This window comes from Botrytis sinoallii (genome assembly GCF_014898435.1).
Source record: "Botrytis sinoallii strain Bc 23 chromosome Unknown BSIN_003, whole genome shotgun sequence".
Taxonomy (NCBI): Eukaryota; Fungi; Ascomycota; class Leotiomycetes; order Helotiales; family Sclerotiniaceae; genus Botrytis; species Botrytis sinoallii.
This window is the reverse complement of record NW_024066030.1, coordinates 3,112,761-3,136,607: the sequence shown is the minus strand read 5'-3', so window position 1 is coordinate 3,136,607 and position 23,847 is coordinate 3,112,761. Positions and strand designations below refer to the sequence as shown.

Genomic DNA, 23,847 nt, shown 5'->3' with positions numbered 1-23,847 from the left:
CGCTATTCAATTGCCACAAATAGAAGTCATCAATCCTTCTTCAGCTTTTTACAACATACAACAACATCAGCGTCAAATACCCTCGATAAATTTCGGAATCCCTTTCCTTTCAATTCAACATTCTATCTCTTCAGGCAACACTTTTTAATCAAATACCCACATAAAAATCAATCAAAATGGATGACTGGGAGTCAACCACAAAGATTGGAAAGAATGTTCGTGGAGGAGCTGGCGCAAACAGAGAGACTGTCATTAGAGGAGCTGCTGCATTGAATGCTGCTAAGAGAAGTGGAGGAGCTATTACTACCGAAAAGAAATTTGCTTCCGGTAATGCTGTAAGTCGAGTCCATTCAATCATTAACATTTACCCCGCGACCCCGCGACCTTATTTCCGCAAGCCTTACATTCGACCGCCATGTGCCATTAACTAATCTATTCAAATAACAGGGTTCTTCGGGAGAAGGTCAACATCTCACAAAAGTCGACCGCTCTGATGAAATCATAAAGCCAAAGACCGTTGGTATGGAAGTAGCCCGAGCCATTCAAGATGGTCGCAAGGCCAAAAACATCAAAACCCAAGCCGACCTCGCCAAACTATGCAACACTACCCCAAAGATTGTTAACGACATGGAAAGGGGCGTCGCCACTCCTGATCAAAAAGTTTTGAACAATATGGAACGTGTTTTGGGTATTAAGTTACGTGGAAATGATATTGGAGGTTCGAAGTTTGGTGGACCAAAGAAGAATGCTACACCTGCTCCTGCAGCAAAGGCAGCACCTGTCAAGACTACAATTAAGATTGTTCCTCCTACCGCTGGGCCACCGAGTGCGAAGAGTGGAACTCCTGTTTCTGGAACACCCAAGACTGGTACTCCTAAGACTGGTACCCCAGGTGGAGCGGACGATGATGAGTAAATGCGGATAGTGTGATGATGATATAAGTGGGCGAGTCTTATCAAATGATTATTGGTGGACGGTGGATGGTGAATGGTAGCTGCTTCAAGCTATGGAGTTTATGAATAGATGAGATGCATGAAAGAATAAATGAAAGCATTAGATATCAAGAGGTTTTCATCGCGTTGGATTTCAATGTTATTATACCTGGCGATTATGGTCTATCAGAGTAGATAAATCATTTACTCAATTCAACCCTTTTTCTCCAATTGATTCACAATGTCTTGACTGTTTCCTGGCAAAGTCCGTTCTTCCTACTGATTAAATTTTCTTCACCTGATTTTTCCTGTTCGATCTTGGCCGACACTTGAACAAGATCTCTGTTTTGGATGCGCTGTAGCAGCCTCAGTACGGGATGAACATGCCCCCAGAAGATGGTGCCGAAGCGATGCATATAATTGGCTCAAAAGACAACATTTGGCACGTAAGACTGGTGACGGGCACCCGCTGTCGCTGATGATATCACATGGGTCAGTAAATAAGAGGTCGTTCAGTAATTATTCATTCCATTTGGGGTTTCTGTTTGTACAATTCTATTCTTCCTCCTTCCTTCCCGTCCATTGCTCCTCAGTCCTGTATCCTGTATTCTGTGACCCGTATCCTTCAACGAGCCGAATTAAACCAACGAACCATAGTACATCGTGCTCCTAATACATACAAAACAAGGGTATCTCTTTCAACCAATAAATACAATATACAAAATCTTGAAAGAGTCGTTTTCCAAAACTCATTCTCGATACCCAACTCAATTTGAGGTTCAAGCAGCTTGGGCTTTCTTAACCCTATCCTTAACACTCTCCTCCAAAATCCTCTTCTCTCTATCAAATACCACGGCTTCCATCTTCCCAATCTTAGCCAATTGAACCCATTCCGGTGCAATCTCGACCGCTAAAAGTTTCACAACGGCAATTACTTCGTCTTTCGATATTGGAGTCTTGAATGAATCCTTCAATTTACCAATTAAAGTCGGCATGGTGAAAGAGATTCTTTGTTGACCAGCTGATCCCGACGTACTCAAAATACTGAGGACCTTGACAACTTCCTCCATTCTTGATAAAGCTGATTTGCGAGCTACTTGCGCAGGAGAAGGCGCTCGAGGAAGGAGAGATTGTTTAAGTTGTTTTGCGCGGAGACGCTCGAGAAGTGTAGGTTTCTTTTCGGTGGAGGGAGGGGAGGAAGTATCTGTAGAAGTCGCAGCTTGAATAAGAGCGGGGGAAGATTTTGTTCTCCTGAGATCTCTTTTAGCAACAATGCCGGCTTTCATGTCTTCCAGCCGTCGTTGACCCTTGGCGAGGAGGGGCGTCATTTTTGAGAGCGAAGAACAAGGTGTGATTGGCTCCGATGGTAATTGCTTGATGAAGTCCTCAATAGTAACGCTCTCCTCTTTCAATTCCCACTGACTTATTAATCTTTGCGAGAATATTCCATTGAGTCTTTCTTCGTCAATCGGCCTCAAGTTATTACCCTTTCCGCCCCCATTCTCAGCTTCAATCTCGACACATATCTTCCCGGATCCATAATCTGATAGAGTGATTGTAGAAAGCTTTTGATCTTCTGCGTCAACTTTGACATAAGAGTTCAGGACACCAAGAGCCCGGCGGACATCATCTAGCATGACCTTCCGTTTTCCCCATGCTCTGGCAACATCCGGACAGAGATTCCGTAAATCTGCGGGTGCATTGGATCCATTGTGAGCGCAGTGAAGGGTAAGTGTTGTGAGAAGTGCTGCGTGAAGATTGATAATATCGATGAGTTCAGTAGGCAATAGTTCCTTAAAATCCTCTTGTTGACTTGCTTCCTCCTCCTTTCCTTCAGCGCCAGTTTGTGGATGTTTAGGAGGAAGTGTCGAAACCTCCGTGCCAGAATTCGAAGAAATAGATCGTAGTGACGAAAGAGAAGGTCTTTTTTGGACAGGTCTTTTAGGGGTTTGTAGAAGGAGACGATCGAGCAGAGTGCGCGCGCCTTTTGTTGGGGTATCGGTAGTGATCGAGGACGTTTTGATAAGTTTGTGCGGTGTTTGTGGAACTTTCGACGGGAGGACCGGTTTTGATGGAAGTGTCTCAATTTCTTTGGCAGTCGTGGCAGTCGCAATCGTGGCAGTCGTAGTAGTCGTAGTCGTAGTCGTTGCTATCTCAATAACATTCGATTCCTCCTCTGCATCCAACTTTCTCTTTCTTAAATTCGTCGAAGGTTTATCCAACTTGGTCACTGTCACTGATGCCACATCCGCTTGTTTATTCTTTTCAATGATTGACTTCGCTCCACCCTTTGTAACTGCTTTGGAAATCGTAGTAAAGGAACTCAATGGTTGAATCTTGGTGGTTGCTGCACTTCTCGAAGCAGGCGCCGCGACCTTCCTTTTCTTGACCGCAGAAGGCATGATGGCAATTGTGATAGAAAGCAAGAATTACCAAAAATATACAAGGCAAGAATTATACAAGCAAAGTTTGTGAATGCGGTCAAAGTAAGATAGCAAAATTGAAGGTGCCCAAGTGTTAATTACTTCGTACAAAATTTGAACAAGTTGGTTGATGGAGGAACGAAAGTTATGAATGAATTCACGACGCGTACAATGGTCAAAGCGTGTTTTAACGCGTTAAGTGATTTTCATGAGTGTACCGGCCGGTATGGAAATGGAATACATATGAACCAATCAACTACCACCCGACCTTTCGTATATCCAGTGATATTAATAACATGGTGCTTACTGCCACAATTTAATCGAGACCTCATTTTTTCGCACAAGGCCGATTTTTGTCAAATACACACACCACTACAAATCCACAAGCACCAAAGGTAGAATCCTTTATGATAGCCAGCCGGCAAGATGGTATACACCAGCAGCAACAATTCATTTCAGTGGTAGTGAGGTACCCAGCTAAGCTATTGAGAGGTCGTGTCGATTATCAACAAGAAGAACAACCTAGGTATCATCAAAGCATACTTTTTGGCCTTAAAAGTATTCTGAGGCTACTATACTAGGTAACCAGAATTTCTCGAGAAAAAAAGGCAGCAGTCAAAATTGCCGTCTTCAATTGAAGAAAAGTGCAAGTTTAATTGCAGTTTCGACTTCGAGAAGCCCCGCGACTTCGTTTGAAGTCTACTTCTGGAAAGTTTGAAGAAACATTGTTAGGTCCGAGCAAGGCGCGTTATTTGAGAATATTTTAGAGGCAACTATTGAAGGTGCAGAATATCCTCCATCAGACAAAACATACTGCAATTAAACCTCTGTCGTATACTGACAGCATACAAGCAGCTCTTGGCATATAACGACATGACTCTCCCTTTCCTCCAAACTTTCCCACGAGAGATCCGCGACTTAATTTACACCTTTATCCTCGCAGATCCGAAAGGTATCATTACTCTTTCGCCATGGTCTATGGAAGTTGCGCAGTCCTTTTCCATACTTCGAACATGTAAACAAGTACACAGAGAATGCAAGGAAATAATTTGGGAGCATAAAGGACTGAAACTGCGGGAGCTTCCTGTCTTGAAATCCAAGCTCGAAAAGAGGATTTCAATGCTTGGCGAAGCAACGCGATGGCATATATTCATACAATTGGAGGTGTTGGATTGGGACGAATTAGAATGGGTTGAGCGTGGTCTAGCAGCAGTGGCAGGATCTCGACAAAAATTGCATGGTATTACAATCAAAGCGAGCAAAGAACGACCACAAACAGTCGAGGAATTTGAGGATATTCTCGAGCTAAGGGAAAATGGTGAAATAGTCGATGGAAGGTTATATCAAGAGTATCCTGGAAATGCTTCGACAGACAAAGGATATCGGACTTGGATGGTAAACACTAGCTGGCCTCGACTGTCTCCTTGGGCCAAGAGGAAATGGTTGGCAGAAATGCTAATTGACACGACTGATACAAGCAAGCTTTTAGACAGGATTCATGACAAATTTGGCGGGCAATTATATGTTGATGGGGTCTTATGTTTTAAAGATGGAAAACAAATTGTGAAGGGTTTGAAGCTTGATTCAAGAGATGGAGAACTCAAAATTATTCCCAGGCATAGGTAGGAAATTGTTCAACCGGGTTGAAGACGTTTGCATGATTTATATTCTTTGAAGGGGGGTAAATCTGAATCCATTAGGAATTATTTATAGGTTCATAGTTTCTAGAATACTCAAAGCTAGCCTGGACTTGGGCTATCAGACTACTCCGTAACTCTCAAAACTCGGAGTTTTATTCAATTACTGGAACTAAATGTTGTGTATCATCCGACGATCGAAATACTGGGGTCTCAAATGATGATGATCAATTTATTCACTCGTTCACTCACTTACTCGACCCTTGTGAAAATCATCGGAGGTTATCCGAAATGTGGGTTAAGGTTACCGGTGCTGGTCACAACTTTTTAAGCCGCGCAATTAGTGATGTACAAAGAGGCTGTGACACTGACAATACCGTTTTCTTCACCTGCAACGTCTATGTGTAGCGCATGACTTTTTTCTTTATCCAACGTGCAGATCTCACACTATATGTGACAGTACAACACCACTTTCATCTAAACTTTGAAGCTCGTAGCTCCTCAGCCTTGATCTCCGACCCCCCGCAATCTCCTCTATCTTCTCCGCAATTCCCAGTTCTCCAGTTGCCAGTTTCTAGTTTCCAAGTCCTAGGCTCAAAATGCGTCTCAAAACACATCTCAACATCTTGATAGATATCCCACGAGAAATTCGAGACGAAATATACGAATATGCCTTTCAAACTCCATTCAATTGTGTCACTTACCGTTGTACTTTAAACAATACCTATAAAATACTCCCTTATGATCCTCAAAACGACATTTGTCTTTCTAACTCTTCACTTCCCGCTCTCGGTCTCTTAAGTACTTGTTCGCAATTATACAATGAAGCCATCGTCTCCCTATGGAAGGTCAATAGCCTTGGAATCTGGCCCGCGGATTTACTTTTTCGCATGGGAGATTTGGGCGACGATACTTTTATACATATTCAGTCACTACAAGTAAATCTTGACTTGACTGACTCCGATGACTTGAAATGGGCTGAAATGTTATTTTTGAGTATTGGAGGGAACTATGGTCTTCGTGATGAAAGAACCGAGGGGGGGAAGTGGAGTGGTTTAAAGAAAGTTCAAATCAACCCTATGAGAACCGAGGAAATTAAGATGGATGTCAAATGGATGCAAAGGGTCTCAGAAGCTATGGACATGCGGTGGAAAAGTGAGGAATTTTTCGCTGGTATGAATCCAAATGCGGATAAACGTTGGGGGTTATATTCTCGATGGATGAAGCTTCTTCGTAAAGCGGGGACACCGGGCAATGATATATATCTAGGGGACGGGATAAAAAGGGCGGTCTGTGTAAATACAGCTTGGGATGACTGGGTGTATTGGGACCAAAACGAGTGGTTGAAGAAATCACCTCATGGGGCTGGTGTGAAGGAAATGGAAGAAGTGATGGAGGATTTTAGTGACACTTTTGGAGGAGAATTATGGGCAAATGGGAAGTTGTGTTATAAGGATAAGGAGAGACTCAAGAGGGTGTTTGAATTAAAACCGGTCGAACTTCTTGGAATCTATCCAGCGACCAGTGAGTGATGGATACGCTAATGAATAGAGGAATAAATAACCGTAAGGTTTGATCTTATAATGCCCTCGGCTTCTAAACCGTGGTATGGACATGAAGGGTCGACGGAGGTATAAAGTTCTGATGGGTCGGAATAAAGATCATTTGGCAAATCGGCGTTGAGGGAATGAGGGGTGGTCTTTTAATGGAAAGGACTGGCTTGTGATGAGATCCAAAAGTGCTAGCTGTCTTCCGGTCCTCGGAGTTGTGAGTTTCCTTTTAGGAGTACACTGTAGCATTGGAGAAACAGAGGTTACAAAGCGGAAAGAATTAAGTCGATGAATCTTGACGATGCGAGATGCGATGATCCGGAGGCTAGTTGGAAGATAAATTGAGGACATATTAAACAGACATCAGGAGTGATCTTCATAAAAGTGTGGTCAAGATAACTAGCAAGCGACAAATCATTAATGTGGTTGGTTTCCCACTGGGTACATGAATGAAAGCAAGTGGAGGTATGTCTGGCAAATGTGTGTAACTGGCTGGAAAAGTGACGGACAAGTTGGCATGAAATATGGGTATCAAGTCTCAATTCTTTATATATCTTTCTCTAGAAAATCTACAATCCTCCAGCAGGTGGAACATATGGAGTAATGAGCATCTCACTAAACTTCTCCAATCTTTCTTTTCCTCTGACTTCCTCAACTAATAATGGCATCTTGACCACATTAAACTCATCATACAACTCCTCAATTTGTTCCAAATACTTCTTCTGCATCTTCCTTCTTGCATTACATTGATCACAATCACTTCCCTTCTTAGGGAACAGTAATTGATTGACCACTATACAATGTGTGTCGATGTGATAGGAGCCCAGTTCTTGAATCATACGCTCCGTTTCGTAAAGAGAGAGGAATTCGGGAATGCAGACACAAACAAAGGTAGTAAGATTTTCATCTTTGAATTGTCCATTTACTTCAGAAATTGTTTCGCGGAGACCCTCTAATTTCTCCATCATTTCGCTGAGGTTTTGTCCATTTGGTAGAGAACCATTGGCTCCAAGCAAACCATTCAACATAGGTCCAAATTGTGTGGATAATTGGGAGACTTTCGCAAGGGCTTTTTCGAGAACAGTAGGGAATTGAAGGAAGCGGAGGGTATGACCTGTTGGAGCGGTGTCGAAAATGATGGTTTCGTAGGAGAGAGATTTAACTTGTTTGAGGACTTCTGCGAACGACATAGCTTCATCAATACCGGGAATCTATCAAAAGAATTAGTAAATGAACACTCCAAGTAATAATTTTGTAGGGGCAAGGAAAACCAACAGCAAAAGCCAAATCTTGCATCATTCCACCCATGCCCGCAGCTGGTCCCTCGCCCTCCTCAGCCTGTCCCATGAGTTCTTGGATACTACCATTTGGATCAATTTCCATCGCACTCAAATTCTCAAATCCATTAATAAGCCTAGCTTCCTTTCCAAACTTTTGCGAAAAGGCATCACTCAAATTATGTGCTGGATCTGTTGAAATGAGGAGAACCGAACGACGGACTTTGGCGAGTTGAATGGCTAGGGAACATGATGTTGTAGTTTTTCCTACTCCTCCTTTTCCACCAACAAAGATCCAGCGTAGAGACTTTTGATCAAGGATTGATTGGAGAGTAGGCTCGAGTTGATCGTCGTCAGTGTTGATTACTGCGGTAGACATCTTGATTATGGCGGGATTGTGGCAGAGGGGGAATTGGATGAACCGGGGTAAAGACCCTTAATTTATTTGGTGATAAGGTAAGATTAAATCAAAAATGGCAAAGGACTAAAGGGAACAGGAGAGAAAGGTGATTTTGAGTAATCGAGGTCAAGTTTGAATGATGGTCAGTGTCGTTTCCCAAGTTCCTTGTAAAGTCAAAGTTCTTGCTGAATTCTAGAATTGTCTTTTGCCTTCTGACGCCTTCTTCTTGCAAGTTGTCAAATGTACAGTGCGCTAAGTGATGTGATTCGCTAGCCTAGGAAGCTCTGTACCAGGGTTATCATTGGGTCAACACCTTTCCAAGGTGCGTTCATATTCAAATGTACTCGAGTTTCAAATGATCAAACAATGTCATCGCATTCCCCTCAATTCATGTGATGTTTCTGACGAAGTCTCCCAAAGTCCAAAGTACAATTGAAGTACAAGGCTCATAACTAGTCTCTACCCCCTTCCCCCTCCCTCCCCATCAAGCGTCAACACAAGGCTGAAGCGGCCATCTCCGATTTGCGAGGCAAGCTTTCTTCACTACTGGGTAGGCGTTTCTTTCTCTACAATCAATTTTATCAATACAAAATAATTATCGTTGAATTGTTATTGCTTCATTCTTCAACAATACTCCACACATTTCCCTTATTTAAGATCCTTCAAACTCAAGTAGAGATTCGTGTCACCCTCCATCTACCGTTCTCACTCATTCACACCATTTACAGTCGATGCCCCGCAACCCCACCTCTGAACATTTCAACGAACGTCTACAAGCCATATCCTCACAAATTACCCCTCAATCAACATCTACTTTGCACATAACAAAAATGGCAGAAAGGGATCCAATTACATGTCATGCTCTCGACACTACTACTGGTCGACCTGCTTGGGGAATCAATGTCTCTTTGATCTGCCTTTCCGAAGAGTCTACCATCTTTCGTGCGATAACAAATGCCGACGGTCGAATCGCTAATTGGAGTAACGAACAAGAGAATGTCACATCCAAGAAAGTCGGCGAGTTGATTGTTGAAGGGGGGAAAATAAAGAATCAGAATCTGCCAATGGGTTCTAGCATGTGGAAACTTCGATTCGAGACCGGCGCATATTATGGTTACGAAAACACTTTCTTCCCTTGCGTTGAACTCAACTTCGTAGTTAAGGAAGGAGAACATTTCCACGTTCCGCTACTTTTGGGACCATACAGTTATACAACTTATCGGGGAAGCTAGTTTGGGGTCTTATGCTCTTTATTTCCATGAATGAAGTTATTTCATGATTCTGTTGAGGGAAAGAAATAATTACAAAGAGATACCAATATCAACCTTTCAAATATCCGAACTCCAAATCCATTTAACTCCTCGCTTGCCTGATCAAATCCCATCCCATCCAGTTTTGTGTTGCGTTCTGCGTCCTTCAAAATTTCTCCTTCCAAATTCTCAACTCCTGATTCCTTTTTACCAAACTCCTCTAAACTTTGTGTAAGTTCAACTTTCTGAGTACGCCCTTCCTTCTGTCTCCCGGTCTATACCCTTGATCATCTCGATCCTCCATTTCCACAAATTCTTCTACTGTTTTGGGTGGGTCGACCAGATCGTTTTGTTTCTCGACATCCTTTTCTATCGTCTTCATATCACCATGGACATGATTACCGTTTGTATATTCGTTGCTCTCGTATAAAGGTACGCTTAGATGTGATCCTTTATGTCTGCTATGAAGTCTCCTAATGGAGAGTCGTGAATGGGAACGATAAATGTCAACTTCTGTGGATTCGAGGGTTGCAAAGGGTGAAGTATCTGCTTCGGGGTGTGGGAGTGTTGTATTACGATCTATTTTATTGTCAGCTTGTTTCCTTGATTCTCGGCATACATGACCCCTCTACATAAGATCGAGAAGGAAAAAAGGAACAATAACATACCATGACTCAAAGGCTCCGGAAATCCTGTATCCTTACCCAGAGAATTTCTCTCCATCCCTAAAGGTTCTTGCATATTCGCATTCATACTCTCATTATCGAAGGTATAATCGAAATCACCAAATGCTTCTCGTCGCTTTCGGGATAGTCTATGACTGGATCGAACACTTAAATTTAGGGTGCTACTAGAGGAGGAATCTATTGAGTCGGATGTTGTGGAAGTTGAGGAAGTTGATGAGGATGGTCTTCGAAATGTTAGGACATTGTGCCAGAATGAACCCGTCATTTTGATTGATTTGTATTCTCTTTTGAGGAGAACAAGAGTGGAAGTGTAGTAAAGAGATAGATAGGTATGGTCGAGGTAATAAAAGGATCTTCAATGTGAGTGAGACAATTGAGAGAAGTAATATGTAAAATGGTTTTCGTGAGGTTCAACGAGTTGCTGACTCTATTCCTTCCTGTTTGGTGTAGGCTTGCAGTATGCAGAAACCTAAATATGCAATGGCTCAACTATGAATCCTGTTCTACCACACCGTATTCTGGAATACTCGAGAGTTTTCAGTTATTGGCTCTGGCTCACAGATGGATTCTCTTGACTGTTGGCTTGATTGACTGATTGATTGATTGATTGTATGAAAGGGAATTCAAACCGAACCCCCAAACACAAACGAAATAACAATTACAGATATTAAATCATCCACTTACAAATAAGCTCAATTTAGTTCTACTTTCCGTTTCCATACAGTAACAAGTATGAATGAATCTATGAGTACCTACCAGGTACTATTATGAATGTCTCTGAGAGTTGTCTTGATGGGCGCAGTGATTCAGAAGTGCATTAAAAAATGGAGAAATATTTAAACAGGGGGTCATGTTCCAAGATGTTGAATACCTGGGCATACAAAGTAAGCTTTTTAAGGGCTCGAGAAAGGGCAGGGACTTAACAAGGTTATTGGTTCTAAGTGTGTTCTAACTTCTAAGCCTTTTCTGAGAAGACTCACGACCCAGGTAGATTTTCGAAGGTTTGAATGGTTGGGCTGATGGGAAAGGTCTTCATGACGTAAAAGTTGTCATCACGAGGATTGACGGTTGAGGTTCATTGGGGAGGGGTTTTCGATGGTACCACATCGTATGCAACTTTAGGGCTAGGGTGCATTGACTACCTTACATGTTAACTGTACATCTTATACGTAGACTCGTAGGATGTGTTACTTCGGTAGCTGATAGATACTGGGCATGTAGGAGGTACGCGCTTCCTTCAAGATTTGTTCGCTTCAAATCCAATCATATAGAATATAAAAAGGGAAGCATTTCACGGGGACAAGATTCTATTTCATGAATGATTCAATTTTAAATATTGTTAATTACCTTCCAGGCTATTGAAGATCAGATTAGGGTAAATCTCCTCCCTCGATAAATTGATTTTCATACCGAAGTAGATTTCAGTGAAACCCAATCTCATTACCATACCATGCTTCCATGCTTCCATGCTTGTTCTAATCTATTTTATGCTTCGAACATCTTGCCCCATATCGCTACGGCTGTATGGAGATTTCGGGAGCACGGCAAACCCATAATCGTCTACTCCGGGATAAGAGTGGCAATGATAGCATAAGGATGCATTTACATCTGGGTTTCAGAGTGGCTAGTGACAGATCAATTTGATTTTGCGAATAGGATTGGTTGAATCAAGAAAGAGAAGACAAGCCCACAAGGGATATGGAGTACTTCGTACGGAGAAACGAAAAACTTCAGCTGCAAGAGAGTGGCTTGAATGTGCTTGGTTCGTTGGCTGTTACGTGTTGAATACTCGATATTTTGATGGCTTATGATATGATTCTTACTGATTTCGGTTGCCTTACACGTACGCACGAACGAACGAACTAGCCAACCAAAAAGGTTTGCTTTTTATGTTACCAGTATTCTTATAACAAATATAATTATACTTTAATCTTTTTCTCAGATGGGGGCAAGCCCCCAAACCCCCAGACCTCGCTGCGCTCGAGAGTCCAAACGTTGAATGGAGATAAGAAGAAGGTTCGGTTCTACGGCAAACCCATTGTCACTGCCGTGTTACCTATATTGTGTTATGCTGCGGGGGGACAGGAAAAAAGGCAAACTCGGCACGCTCGTGGCAACTTGGTTGTTGGCAAAGGAATAATTTCTTGGTAGTGGCCAAGGTCCAAGAAGTTGTTCAACAAATGTGACTAAAAGGATTGGAATAGATTGTATGATTTCCGTTGATTGATAAGATCATAGAAGAGAATCAATTATTCTTCTCTTCCACGGTACTTTGCCTCATCCCGGGTCCGAGGTTGAGACCTTAGAGCCCGACGGTCCCGAATAAGCAATTTTATCAGGATGGGGTGCTTTCTATTTATCCTCTCCCTCCCTCCTCCCCCCTTTATCCTTTGATTAACATTGATTTTTACCACTCTTTTGTCATTTGGGTATGCTCAAAATATTTCCATACTCAGAGTCATGGTTGATCAAGAAGACGATGATTCTTAGTTTGTTACTCCTGAAAATTAAGATCAACAAATACGAATAGAATTTTGGTACTGATGGTAATTTCTCTTGACGCACGATGTCGACGATCTTTTCAAGGAATTACTTTTGGAAATCTTCAAAACTTAACACAATCAAAGCCCAACATCTCAATGCTATCGATCCTAGGGTATGATACTTTGTGTATAATTGGAACCTCCTTTTTTCCCTTCGTGGTAAATCTTGATGAAGCATTCTCTCATTCATGAAGTCATGATATACCAAAGTTTCTATCTATCTATCAAGACAAGGCTTACTTGGAACAAGCACGAAGACCGGGTGGCCAAGAATTTTAATTATGGGCATAGATATCGAGGAAAGATCTTGTATTATAAGCACAGCAGGAAATACAAAAAACTAGGAATGCTCGCTTTCTCTCTCTCCCTTTTTACCTAAAGTCTCATGTCAACAACAAATCCCTCCAAATCCCTCTAAATCCCGCTCTGTCCAAATTTCTTCGAGGTCCGAGACACTCGGAAGTAATAAATCTCTCAAGGCAAAATTGGTAAAACAACAGATCTTCCCAAACGCGACAACAGGGAGATCCTTCTTTTGGAGGGAAGTTTAATATGAGACTTAAGGTGCGCCAAGGTGCTCACTCTTGAAGGCGCTCTTCACTTGCGCCATTCTTATTGATTAATGAGATTGAATTATATGGGTGTATGAAGGAGAATTTCCCGCTTTCGCACATATTAGAAAAAAAATTCTTGTAATATTCATGTTCCTCCTACGAACTTTTGAGTCGATCTCGGAAAGTCCACACACATTGTTGAATGGCACGAATTTGACCAGAGGTTGTAAAAAGAGACATAAAATCGTTGCACCATATTGGTGAAAGGTAATTTAGAACCAGGTGTGGGCTGGCGCTTATTAAAAGGGGCAGAAATTAAGGTGAATGTCGAATGAAATCATTTCAAAATTGCTGAATTGAATTGTTGCTTCTTTGGTTACATGTTTTCCTTGGGTATATGTATTAACTGCTTGTCGAGTGTTTGTATCTCCTTTTTGTCAGCTCCCAGATTTATATTTTCGTCGTAGATTTTCTGTACGCTCGAGGGAAAATGGTGGGGGGCAAGAATAGATGGAGATGGGGTCGTCAATCAAAGCATAAAAATTCCTGTTCGATGCCTGGCAAAGAATTGTTGCCATAAATGTTGCCCGAATGTACCGAGACGTCGAGTGGTAATGTAAGTCATGAGGTGCGAGGTGATGCGTGGTAAATTGTAATGAGGGGGAAAGAAAGCCGACCTTAATGGGAGAAATCAATGCTATCCCAAATTAAACTTACACTTCCGAGTCCCCTTTCTCTCAAACTCGGGTCCAAAATTACTTCGGACGCGCGGCAATCATAGATAGGCTAGGTTTTGTGAAATGTGAGGAAAAGTCTTTGGAGTAATTGTTGAACGTAAGATGTCTTTATTCATTAATCAATTAACGACGTGATGGTATATATATATATATACAAATGTAAAAACTCTACCCAATCCAACCCACGCTATGCATTGCAAAAAACATTAACCATCAACCCATATAAAGGGGATAATATACAAAATAAGAATATCATTCTCATCCGAACACTACCCAACAGTAAAATGCTCATATTTTCGAGGTTCCCCTCCATCACCCGAATTTAATATTTGGGAGACTGGTTTCCCACTGGAAGTCCCTCATCATGCAAGACTCCACCTTGGCCAGCTTCATTAACTTTTTGAAGCTTACCATTTCTTGTCTCCAAATTCATGGCATCGGTATTAATATCCGTACCCAAAGTTGCCATCGTAGCAGCATCAAAGACGTATGCATGACTTCCAATAGGCTTAACTTCCAACAAATACATGGCATCAACTTCTTCTAAAGTTCTTCCGCTTGATTCAACTAGGAAGAAGAAAACGACAAAGAAAGCTGCAAGATTACATCCAGCGAAGACGTATCCATATGCATATTGAATATCGTTTGTGATGAATGGGGTGAAGAATGCAAGCATAAAGTTCCAGAACCAGTTCGCCGAAGTAGCGAAAGCCATTGCGACAGCTCTATATCGGTATGGAAACATTTCACCAATACATGCCCAAACAAGAGGTCCCCACGTACTGGCAAAACCAACGATGAAGAGACAAGCAAAGACAATCATGACACTTCCAGCAGTTTTAGCTGTAGAACTTCCTTCTGGAGCGTCCTTGAACAAAAATTGTCCGACAGATGCAAAGATGAGGAAACACATAGTTTGCCATAGAGCAGCGATATATAAGGATTCGCGACGACGGAAGTGACGAGCCATATAGACACCGAAGAAAGTAGCTCCAACGTTGACACCACCGAGAATCATAGCAGTGACGTAGGAGTTTTTGATACCAACGCCAGCAAAGATAGTGGTACCATAATAGAAAAAGTAGTTGGCACCGGTAAGTTGTTGCAACATTTGTAATCCCATTGCGAGAGAAACTCTGTAAAGCATTCTTGGGCCGGTTATGGCTTCCCACCATGGGTGGTTACCGCTGGATGCCATGCGAACCTTCTCGATTTCGGCTACCTCGGTCTCAATCATTGGGTGACTTTCGTCGACGCCATAGAAGCCAGCCATGGTGGTTCGAGCCCTTGTGCCATTGTTATGATTGAAATCGTATCTGGGAGTCTCTGGAAGGAAGAGGATTCCAACACCAAGAATAATTGCCCAGATAAATCCAACGCCCATAGGAATTCTGTAGGATGCTGTGCTGCTAAATGTTTCGGTTCCATAGTTGATACAATCAGCGGTGAAGATTCCGATAGTAATAAAGAGTTGATAACATCTGCGATTCAATTGATTAGCCAACGCGCTCCGTAATGCTTTGATACGAGATCGATTTTTTAAGATGCGATATAATCAAAGAGGAATACTCACGAAATAACGGCTCCTCTTACAGGGACAGGGGAAGTCTCAGCCATGTACATTGGTACAAGAACCGATAATCCGCCAACTCCTAAACCAGCACACCATCTTCCCATTGCAATTCCTACCCAATCACCAGGACCAACAGCCATTTGTGCAACAACACCAACACAGAATACCATACTCCAAGGTGGGATACATGTTCTGCGTCCGAATCTATTGGCGAGAGGTCCAGCAATCAAACATCCGATCAAGGTACCGATGGATAACTAGAAGTTATTAGTACCATTTTTGGAGTGAGAAAGTGAGGAGGGGGGATGGGCTCAAATAAAAGAACGGAGTGACAACATACCAAGCCAACAATTAATCCAGATCGCACATTTGTGAAATAGTATCCATTAGGGTATTTTGCTAAGTTCGTAGTTCTTTGACCAAACCTCTTAAGGAAAACATCCATCTCCAAGAATCCAGAAATTTGTCCAGTGTCGTAACCAAAGATAAATCCACCCATTGCAACCAAGATGGTCATGAATATAGTGCGCAAAGTGATGGAAGGAACATGGAGATTTTCGTATTGATGAACACCCTTTTCGGAATTGGCATTGAAAGCCCTGGCTCCAGTTGTGGCTTCCATCGAGTTATTTCCTATATTGACGACAGTTGATGGATGGCTGTTATCGACACCGCCATTGCGATTGCGACCAAAGCGAGCCATGATCACTGATGATTGACGAACACAGTGTGAGATCGACTTTGCTAGAAATTAAAGTGTATTCAAAAGTTAAAAAATATAGGAAAAATCTGATGAAGGTAAAACTTGTGAGACGAAAAACGGATGAAGAGGAGGGAGGTTGTAAATATATCTTAATGTGACGTCTAGTCTAGCCATGAGACTAGAACTGAATGGGCATTCGCTCGCTGCTCGGTCTTGTTATTTCTCGTGTCAAATAATGATACTAGATTCGAAATGAAAAAAGTTACCCAATTGACAGAGTTTTGAGACGGGGGTAAGCCGAGTCTTCCTGACTCTTCACCTCCGGCGGTGATATCTCATTAACAGTTTGTGACAATCCCAGGTCCGAGAGGTCACAAGGAATTCACGACAGGGAATGATAAAGTTAAATAGTTGGAGTGTCTTTAAAACTAACCTCCATATGGAGTTTCTGGAGTCCCCAAGGATCCATAGAAGGTGGTCCATTATTCGAAAAAATTCTGGTTGATTTTTAAACTCTTAGTGAAATGGATAAATGGCCCAGAAATGACGTCGTTCTTGATGGTTTGACCCTTTTTTTTTTTACGAGCGGCCCGGATATTTACCATTGAGCGGGTGCAATTCCTTAAGGAAAATCCCCTGAAAGATCCATATATCTTAATCGAAACTCCAATCATTTGTCGCGTGTTTTGGTTTGAGAATCAAGTCAATACCCACAATAGCTGAGTATATGGAGATATGGAGATTTGGAGATTTGGACGGTCCTTTTCTCGGTGACATTATCTCAGCTTCCTTCTGGGTAGTGGTGAGTAGTTGAGTCCCTCCTGTTGACGTGTCCAAGTCAAGTAATTTGATTGATCATCCACAGGAAGTAATTGAGATAGTCTTTACTTTTTCATACGGGGTATCGGGGACTCCATGGTTGGAGAAATTGGAGTGCAGAAATCGGGTTACAGTTGGAGATTTGGGGGATTTGGAGGAGTGGAGACCACCTGGGCAAGTAATTCTAGGAGGCGTTGCGGGTGTGGCGTTCTACTATATAGGAAGATGACGTTCGATAGGGCGATGGCCAGAGAATTAATTAAACTTTGGCGACAGCATCAGATTAATCGATAAAGGAGATTGGAAAAAGAAGAAAAAAATCCAAACGACGTGAACAATTGAGTTTCTAGAATTTTCGAAACATGTTAACCATATAATTGAGATACTAGCCCAACGGTGAATGAAAAAAAAAAAAAGACAATAAAACAGTAGACTACTACAATCAAAGAAATCCCTTCTAGTGAGTTTCGCCATCTGGGAACTACTGGGTAACGTCGTTTACTTCGTACCTACTACCCACCTGGGTAGACATCAGACCTCATGAAGTTTTGAACGGAATCCGGAATGGCCGGATCGGATCGGAGATACATATGTAAGCAATTCCATCCTATCTCGATTGAGATCCATCCAGCTTGAATTGAATTGGATTGGAATCAGGTGCTCGTGCGCAAAGATTCCGGTGTCAATCGGGTAAGGTTATACTACGGCTTAACCCAATGACTTTTCAAACGTGGGGGATTCTTTTTCTCGAGGTGGGGGTGATTGTGGAGTGAGGAGAAACTTTTCACCTTGGAACCGACGCACGTGAAGGAGGTGAGATACGACATCGTCGTCATTAACCACGGATATATATGTATCGATAGACCAGGTAAACGAGTTACCGATGTTTGAAAGATTTATTGGTAGCTACATGACTGTTGACCAACCTTTTTTCCATGTTTAACGAAGTCAGCTTTTACCCCTCGACTTGTGATATTCTGGGGTAGCTCTCTTGCCATCTTTGCGGGAGGGAAACGAGTTGATTAATCAATTATGGGAAATCTAGTTCGGTCATGAATCCCACATTGACGTTGGTATTCGTGTGTATCTTTGTCAAACCAGACTTGGGGAGTGACAACTTAGGGAGTGACATTGACAACAACAAAAGTGGTATTCTAGCGATTCCTCTCATCAAAAGGCACTGGAAGAACTCATTCACACTTGTGAGATGTAGACTTTACACATTCGCCCATTTTCGTCTTCCCTTTCCTTTTCCCAGGAACCAATTTCGGAGCATCGATAAGTGTCTCTCAATCCAAAGGATATACAGAGAACGATATTCTCAACAACTCCCCTCGTCTTATATGCACCATCATCCAGATAAAGAAGCTGTTAGGAGAAACTTCTGAACCTGAAACTCCTCTTTCACATGGTTATATCATGTGGATGTTCCTCGAAATATCGATAAGACTGTAAGCCAAGGTGGAAGTATTTTATGAACAAGCAGTAAATGATCCTTCCACCGCTCAGATGACATAAATCTCGAGATGAAAGGAGAGAGATTTGAAATATTCGGTCCGCGCCGAAGGAAAACGTACTGTCGATGTTTGCATTTAATTGAATAGGTGAAGAGGCAAAACTCTAAATATATTTTCCCGTTAAATGGGTACGGTTGATGATGTTTTGCACAGATAAAGACAATTCAACCTCCAAACTTTCCAAAGTTCATTGTCAGTTGAGTAACGAGAAGGACCCTTTCAGAGTGTACTAACCACATAAATTTATCATCCACAAAACCGTTCCATTATTTGAGATTTCGACTGCGCATGTATGTCAATATCCACCAAACAAATTCATTCGTACGGAGATGTCAATACAACTCCATAGAGTGATGAAGGAAATTAATTTGAAACTCGTGTGAAAATCTACTAGGTAATCAGGCAAAATGTATGGATAAATCCTTCGTTTAAAGTATTCTCAGGGTATTCTCAAAGTATTTCTACAACGTCTTTATATGGTGTAACGTACCACCAAAACGTGAAATCTATATCCTTACGCCGCCGATCTGCACGTGGAGAAGTTATTCTAGAACTCATGGAATCCAATCTAATTGTCTTTGACAGTCAATTTTTCTTCTTCTAGGACTACCAGGTCTTTGTCGATGTCAAGGATCTAAAAAACTTGGAGAAGTCGAACGTGACTAGTAATCTTATTCTCTACTAAGTAGGGTAGGTACAAATGGTAGATATTTTGATCTAGGTAAGCAAGACCAAGACAGAGAATGAGGATATCAACATACATACGTATCTAACACCTCGGGTATGAGTAGTCTAACTTATATACCGTCTCCCCTCAAAGATGATACTGTTGATCAATCCATGCGTCCTCACAGAAACAAACAAGCAATATATTGAATGGGAAGTGTTCGGAGATTAATTTGTTGAATCCTTTTCCATAACTATAAAAAACGAGATATCCATCTATTTTCTTACCTATCGGGATTATCATTGGCGGAAGATTATTACCCCCTGGCTACCGACCAATTTTACCTCCACTTCTCCAAATTCCCCATCTTTTGGCATTCCCCTTAGTTTTTCCCCCCAGTTCAACATCACATCTAAACCTATCGCCCTCAAATTTATATGCAGGGTCGCAAGGTTCCTTTTAAACAAAGCTGCTTTGTCGGTGGAACAATCTTCACCGAGAGTGAGTTTGTTATCTTTTCTATTTTTCCATAACCGTTGCTGTTCAATCCGAGGACGAGATTTCTTTCTCTTTTTCCACATCGAACTTGGCATGAGATTGCATGAGAATGGCTTGAATATTACTCGCTACTCGACGGATTAAGGAAAAACACACGCCACTACCAACACCAGACGGGCAATCTCAATCTAAACAGCAAGAGGCTGGTAGAGAAAGAACGGTATCAACACACACGAGTGAACGAAGCAATCGCCCTATCAATCCTGTCTCTAAAATCCTATCAAGATCATAACTCCGTTTACCACTCTTCACTCTCCGTTGCATGAACTTCTTCCAATAGTTCATCACTTCAATCAGCCTTCTTTCTAAACCACCCCCCTTCATCCCCCTTCCAAAACTTAATCGAAAACTCTTCGGCGAAATTTCGATAGCCTCTCGAACATTTTCTAGCAAACCAACGAGCTACGAATAAGCAATCGCAATCACACCACACCACATCTCAATTCAATATTATATTGCAGTACAGTGCATGGAAATACCCGATATCAATTTTACCTCCCATACCTTTTCCTCTCACAGTTGGCCCAGAGTTCTACCTTCTCTTTCAACTCGGATGTCTATCACTGTCACTCCCGCACTTTTATATATAAATCACGGGCTGCCATGTAGTACAGAGAAATTTAGTATGAAATCGATTTTATCCTAACCTTGAGATTATTGGACTTGTACATACCTACAAAGGTACATACATACATTAATATCGCAAACAAGATATTAATTCCACTTTCAAACTTCAACTATCGCCAACCCCGAACTTAATACTCGAAGCTATCATTCATATTGCGCCTTCGATAGTCCCTCATTAACATTTACCCGTCAGAAATACTTTAAGCCTATTTACCCAGGTACAACATCATCCACTTCAAATCTAACAACCGGCAAAATTATTCGTCAAGAAGCTTTCGTCCGAAGTTCTGAAGGTCAACAAGGACTTCCTCAAACATTCTCCAATCTGTCAATTACAAATTCCAGCGAATCTATGGCAACCAAACAGCAACAATCGTCTCCGACGCCTACGCGGCCGAAGAGCACAAATGGAATTATTAATGGGAGTAAAGCTGGTATGGGAGATGAGAGGATAGTTGTAATTGTTTTTGGGCAAGGTCAAGATAGAATTGTTCCTGTTTTCGCGGATGTACTCGGGAAACCACATAGGATGGCCACCAGCTTTTCGGATGTTGGAGAAAAAGATCATGGAACTGTTATAGGAATAGCAGCAAGTGATGCAAAGGGTGATATTGAATCCCGAAATCGTTCATTAATCGTCGCTATTAATGCTCACTGTGTGGCTTTGGGGATGCCACCAGATTTAAATCTATCGGCTTCAACAGATTATGAATTTCTTTACACAGAGACACCATTTTTCCGAAGAGATCTTTCACGATTTATCGCATTCATTTTGGGTCAAATCAGTCATCATGAAGCACTCATTACGAAGCCGAGAACTTACTTCATATCTACCACGTTCCCAGATGTTCGGACGGCATTATCTAATTTGGATATTCTTTCAGTTGGATCAGATGCAGTAGAAATTCGCGTCGATTTACTAAAGGAAGGTCTAACTGATGGAACCTTCAATTCTGTACCAAGCTTGAGTTACGTTGGGGAACAAGTTATGCTACTGAGACAGCGTACAGAATTACCCATAATTTTTACGACCAGATGTACGAGAGAAAATGGTCGATTTCCCATGGACAACCCAGAACTCTATTACGAATATCTCTACCGAGCGATACAGTGGGGGTGTGAATATATTGATGTTGAGGTTTGGTTACCAGAGGATATTAGAAAAAGATTGTTTGAGCAAAGAGGAAATAGTAGGATCATTTCGGCATTTCATGACTTCTCCGGAACATTCAAGTGGCCATCGCTTCAGGCTCAAAACATCTTCCAAGAGAGCCGAAAATATGGAGATATTGTCAAGATGATTACCATTATTAATTCTATGTCTGAGAATTATGAACTTGAGTACTTTCGTTCTCAAATCAAAGCCAACAACCCTGATGGACCTCCGTTGTCTGCCGTCAACATGGGACAACTTGGACAGTTATCTCGTGCTCTCAATACAGTCTTTTCACCTATCACCCATCCTCTACTCCCTATCGTCGCGGCCCCAGGTCAAATGAGTGCCGCGGAGATTAATGGTGCTCTAGCAACCATGGGTCAATTGCCAAAGAAAAACATTTACGCTATCGGGACCTTCCGCACCACTCCCCAAGCAACCTTCTTTGAGAAATGTTTCAATGAATTAGGGTTACCACATAATTTCGCATCATTAGACCGAGGTGTCAAAGGATCCGTCGAAGCTTTCTGTTTACAACCTAATTTTGGTGGCGCATATATCAATCCACCTCTTCCATCTTCACAACCATACATACCTATGCTATCAGATGCAGCGCGTACTATTGGTGCTGTTGATACTATTGTTGTACGAGGTGAAGGACCATCTTCGACTTTCATAGGGGATAATGCGACTTGGAAAGGTATTCGTGCAACTCTTACACGTGATTTCGCACCTTCGGCATATAAAGATCGAGCTGCTATTATTTTATCGAGTAATGGAGAAGATGCTGCGTCGGTGATATTTGCACTTAGGAGCCTGAATATTGGAAAAATCTATACAATTGGGTTTAAGGCACATGGTCCTTTGGCGGCGGGTGTCGAGTCTTTCACTTCAATGGAAAGTGTTACGAAATCCGACATTCCATTTGCGATAATCTCAGCTTTACCGCCCGAGAAGACTCATTTGGTACAACCTCTTCTCAGATACTTTAATGGAAGAGATTCTCGAGGGCAAGGAAAAGTATTCGTCGATCTTGCTCATGGACCAAGGAAAGGAGACCCATTGGCTGTCGCAGAAGGATGTGGATGGACAGCTTATGGAGTTGCTGATACGAGTGCCTTTACAACAGTAGAGACGCTAAGATTATTGGTCGGACAAAATGTTCCATATAGTTTTGTTAGGTTAGCAAGTGGGAGAGGTTTATACTGATTTCTCGAAAGCGAGCGAATTTGCCTGTGGGTAGGCTGTACATGAGTCTGGAAGTAAGAGCGACGCGCTTGTGATGATATCAGTGCATGGTGTGGTGTTCTCTCTGTTTTTAATGAGGCAGGCGTTAATGAGTGGTATACAGCGGGGCGAAACCGCGAATATACGAACGAGGGGAATGTAGATGAGACTTGAGTATAGGGGTGGTTTCATTGATTAGGCTATGGATTTGTGCACTTTCAGGTGTAAAGAGTCGGGATCATGTTTAGAATGAGGACTGAGGGTTGAGGAATAGGAATTGAAGGTTGCATTGTCTTTTTACTTTATGGAATTTAGTCTTTCAATTAGGTGCAACAGTGCGGAAGACACAATGTTATCAAATACTAGGTAGGTATACTTGGATGTTAAGTACCTCACTTGCGTGGTTTTACTTGTACTACACGCTTACTTGAATTCATAGATGTTGGTCAAATTTATTTATTGCGCATTTAGACACTTCCTTTTCATCTCCATCCAAATCTAGTTACAGTATCATCTCCGCCCTTTTTCGCTCTCGTAATACGTATACCCATCATCAAATCCCCACCATTACCCCGCCTTTTCGCTGTACCAGAACCTTGTGAGATATTTTGAAGTCTCTAATATTTGAGTTTTTTGTCGCCCATCCCATCCCATTTTGTTATGACATCCGGTACTTCATCACGAATTCCTCTAGTGATTATAAAATTAAGTCTTGAAATACTTGTAGTATTTGCACGTCGGTTTGGAAAGCAAACAGAAAGGTTTCCATTGAAAAGCGGGGTAAATCTCCCAACCTATTTTCAAACTCACTGCTTTGCAAGGGAACAAATTGGTGCATAATATATTCATACCTTCGACGGTCTGGAAATAGTTTCAGAACTCGGAAGTCTCCAAACATGCAATTTCTTCAATTATAGAGACCACACCATTAACAATGCTCAGTTGTGAATTATTGCAATGACATCTCTCCAGTAAAGTTTGAGTATTCGACGTACAGTACTAGTCAACTGC

The 23,847-nt window shown here is 41.9% G+C and overlaps 9 protein-coding genes across 9 annotated transcripts; 5 read left to right on the top strand and 4 right to left on the bottom strand.

Annotated features, from left to right (window-relative positions):
• Positions 1–1,382, top strand: EAF02_002531 (uncharacterized protein). Its single transcript, XM_038898579.1, has 2 exons — positions 1–335; positions 448–1,382. The coding sequence occupies exons 1-2, from the start codon at positions 177–179 to the stop codon at positions 913–915; spliced, it is 627 nt and encodes a 208-aa protein (XP_038762271.1). The 5' UTR covers positions 1–176; the 3' UTR covers positions 916–1,382.
• A 329-nt stretch (positions 1,383–1,711) lies between these two features.
• Positions 1,712–3,334, bottom strand: EAF02_002530 (uncharacterized protein; the record flags this gene model as incomplete). The annotated part of the gene is made up of 1 exon (XM_038898578.1): positions 1,712–3,334. One exon carries the CDS (start codon positions 3,332–3,334, stop codon positions 1,712–1,714), a length of 1,623 nt encoding a protein of 540 aa, XP_038762270.1.
• An 894-nt stretch (positions 3,335–4,228) lies between these two features.
• On the top strand, positions 4,229–4,981 carry EAF02_002529 (uncharacterized protein; the record flags this gene model as incomplete). Its single annotated transcript, XM_038898577.1, has 1 exon — positions 4,229–4,981. The coding sequence occupies one exon, from the start codon at positions 4,229–4,231 to the stop codon at positions 4,979–4,981; it is 753 nt and encodes a 250-aa protein (XP_038762269.1).
• Positions 4,982–5,591: 610 nt separating this feature from the next.
• Positions 5,592–6,524, top strand: EAF02_002528 (uncharacterized protein; the record flags this gene model as incomplete). Its single annotated transcript, XM_038898576.1, has 1 exon — positions 5,592–6,524. The coding sequence occupies one exon, from the start codon at positions 5,592–5,594 to the stop codon at positions 6,522–6,524; it is 933 nt and encodes a 310-aa protein (XP_038762268.1).
• Positions 6,525–7,111: 587 nt separating this feature from the next.
• EAF02_002527 (uncharacterized protein) lies at positions 7,112–8,198 on the bottom strand (the record flags this gene model as incomplete). The annotated part of the gene is made up of 2 exons (XM_038898575.1): positions 7,112–7,753; positions 7,818–8,198. 2 exons carry the CDS (start codon positions 8,196–8,198, stop codon positions 7,112–7,114), a joined length of 1,023 nt encoding a protein of 340 aa, XP_038762267.1.
• Positions 8,199–8,602: 404 nt separating this feature from the next.
• On the top strand, positions 8,603–9,451 carry EAF02_002526 (uncharacterized protein; the record flags this gene model as incomplete). Its single annotated transcript, XM_038898574.1, has 1 exon — positions 8,603–9,451. The coding sequence occupies exon 1, from the start codon at positions 8,951–8,953 to the stop codon at positions 9,449–9,451; it is 501 nt and encodes a 166-aa protein (XP_038762266.1). The 5' UTR covers positions 8,603–8,950.
• A 238-nt stretch (positions 9,452–9,689) lies between these two features.
• On the bottom strand, positions 9,690–10,420 carry EAF02_002525 (uncharacterized protein; the record flags this gene model as incomplete). Its single annotated transcript, XM_038898573.1, has 2 exons — positions 9,690–10,048; positions 10,138–10,420. 2 exons carry the CDS (start codon positions 10,418–10,420, stop codon positions 9,690–9,692), a joined length of 642 nt encoding a protein of 213 aa, XP_038762265.1.
• A 3,891-nt stretch (positions 10,421–14,311) lies between these two features.
• EAF02_002524 (uncharacterized protein) lies at positions 14,312–16,265 on the bottom strand (the record flags this gene model as incomplete). Its single annotated transcript, XM_038898572.1, has 3 exons — positions 14,312–15,470; positions 15,563–15,819; positions 15,903–16,265. The coding sequence occupies 3 exons, from the start codon at positions 16,263–16,265 to the stop codon at positions 14,312–14,314; spliced, it is 1,779 nt and encodes a 592-aa protein (XP_038762264.1).
• Positions 16,266–20,805: 4,540 nt separating this feature from the next.
• Positions 20,806–22,818, top strand: EAF02_002523 (uncharacterized protein; the record flags this gene model as incomplete). Its single annotated transcript, XM_038898571.1, has 1 exon — positions 20,806–22,818. One exon carries the CDS (start codon positions 20,806–20,808, stop codon positions 22,816–22,818), a length of 2,013 nt encoding a protein of 670 aa, XP_038762263.1.
• Between the last annotated feature and the right edge of the window lie 1,029 nt (positions 22,819–23,847).

Bases quoted from the DNA above. Each gene is read 5' to 3' on its own strand.
- EAF02_002531 (XM_038898579.1), top strand. From the start codon at position 177: ATGGATGACTGGGAGTCAACCACAAAGATTGGAAAGAATGTTCGTGGA. The intron at 336-447 runs GTAAGTCGAGTC...TTCAAATAACAG, and splicing joins AATTTGCTTCCGGTAATGCT to GGTTCTTCGGGAGAAGGTCA.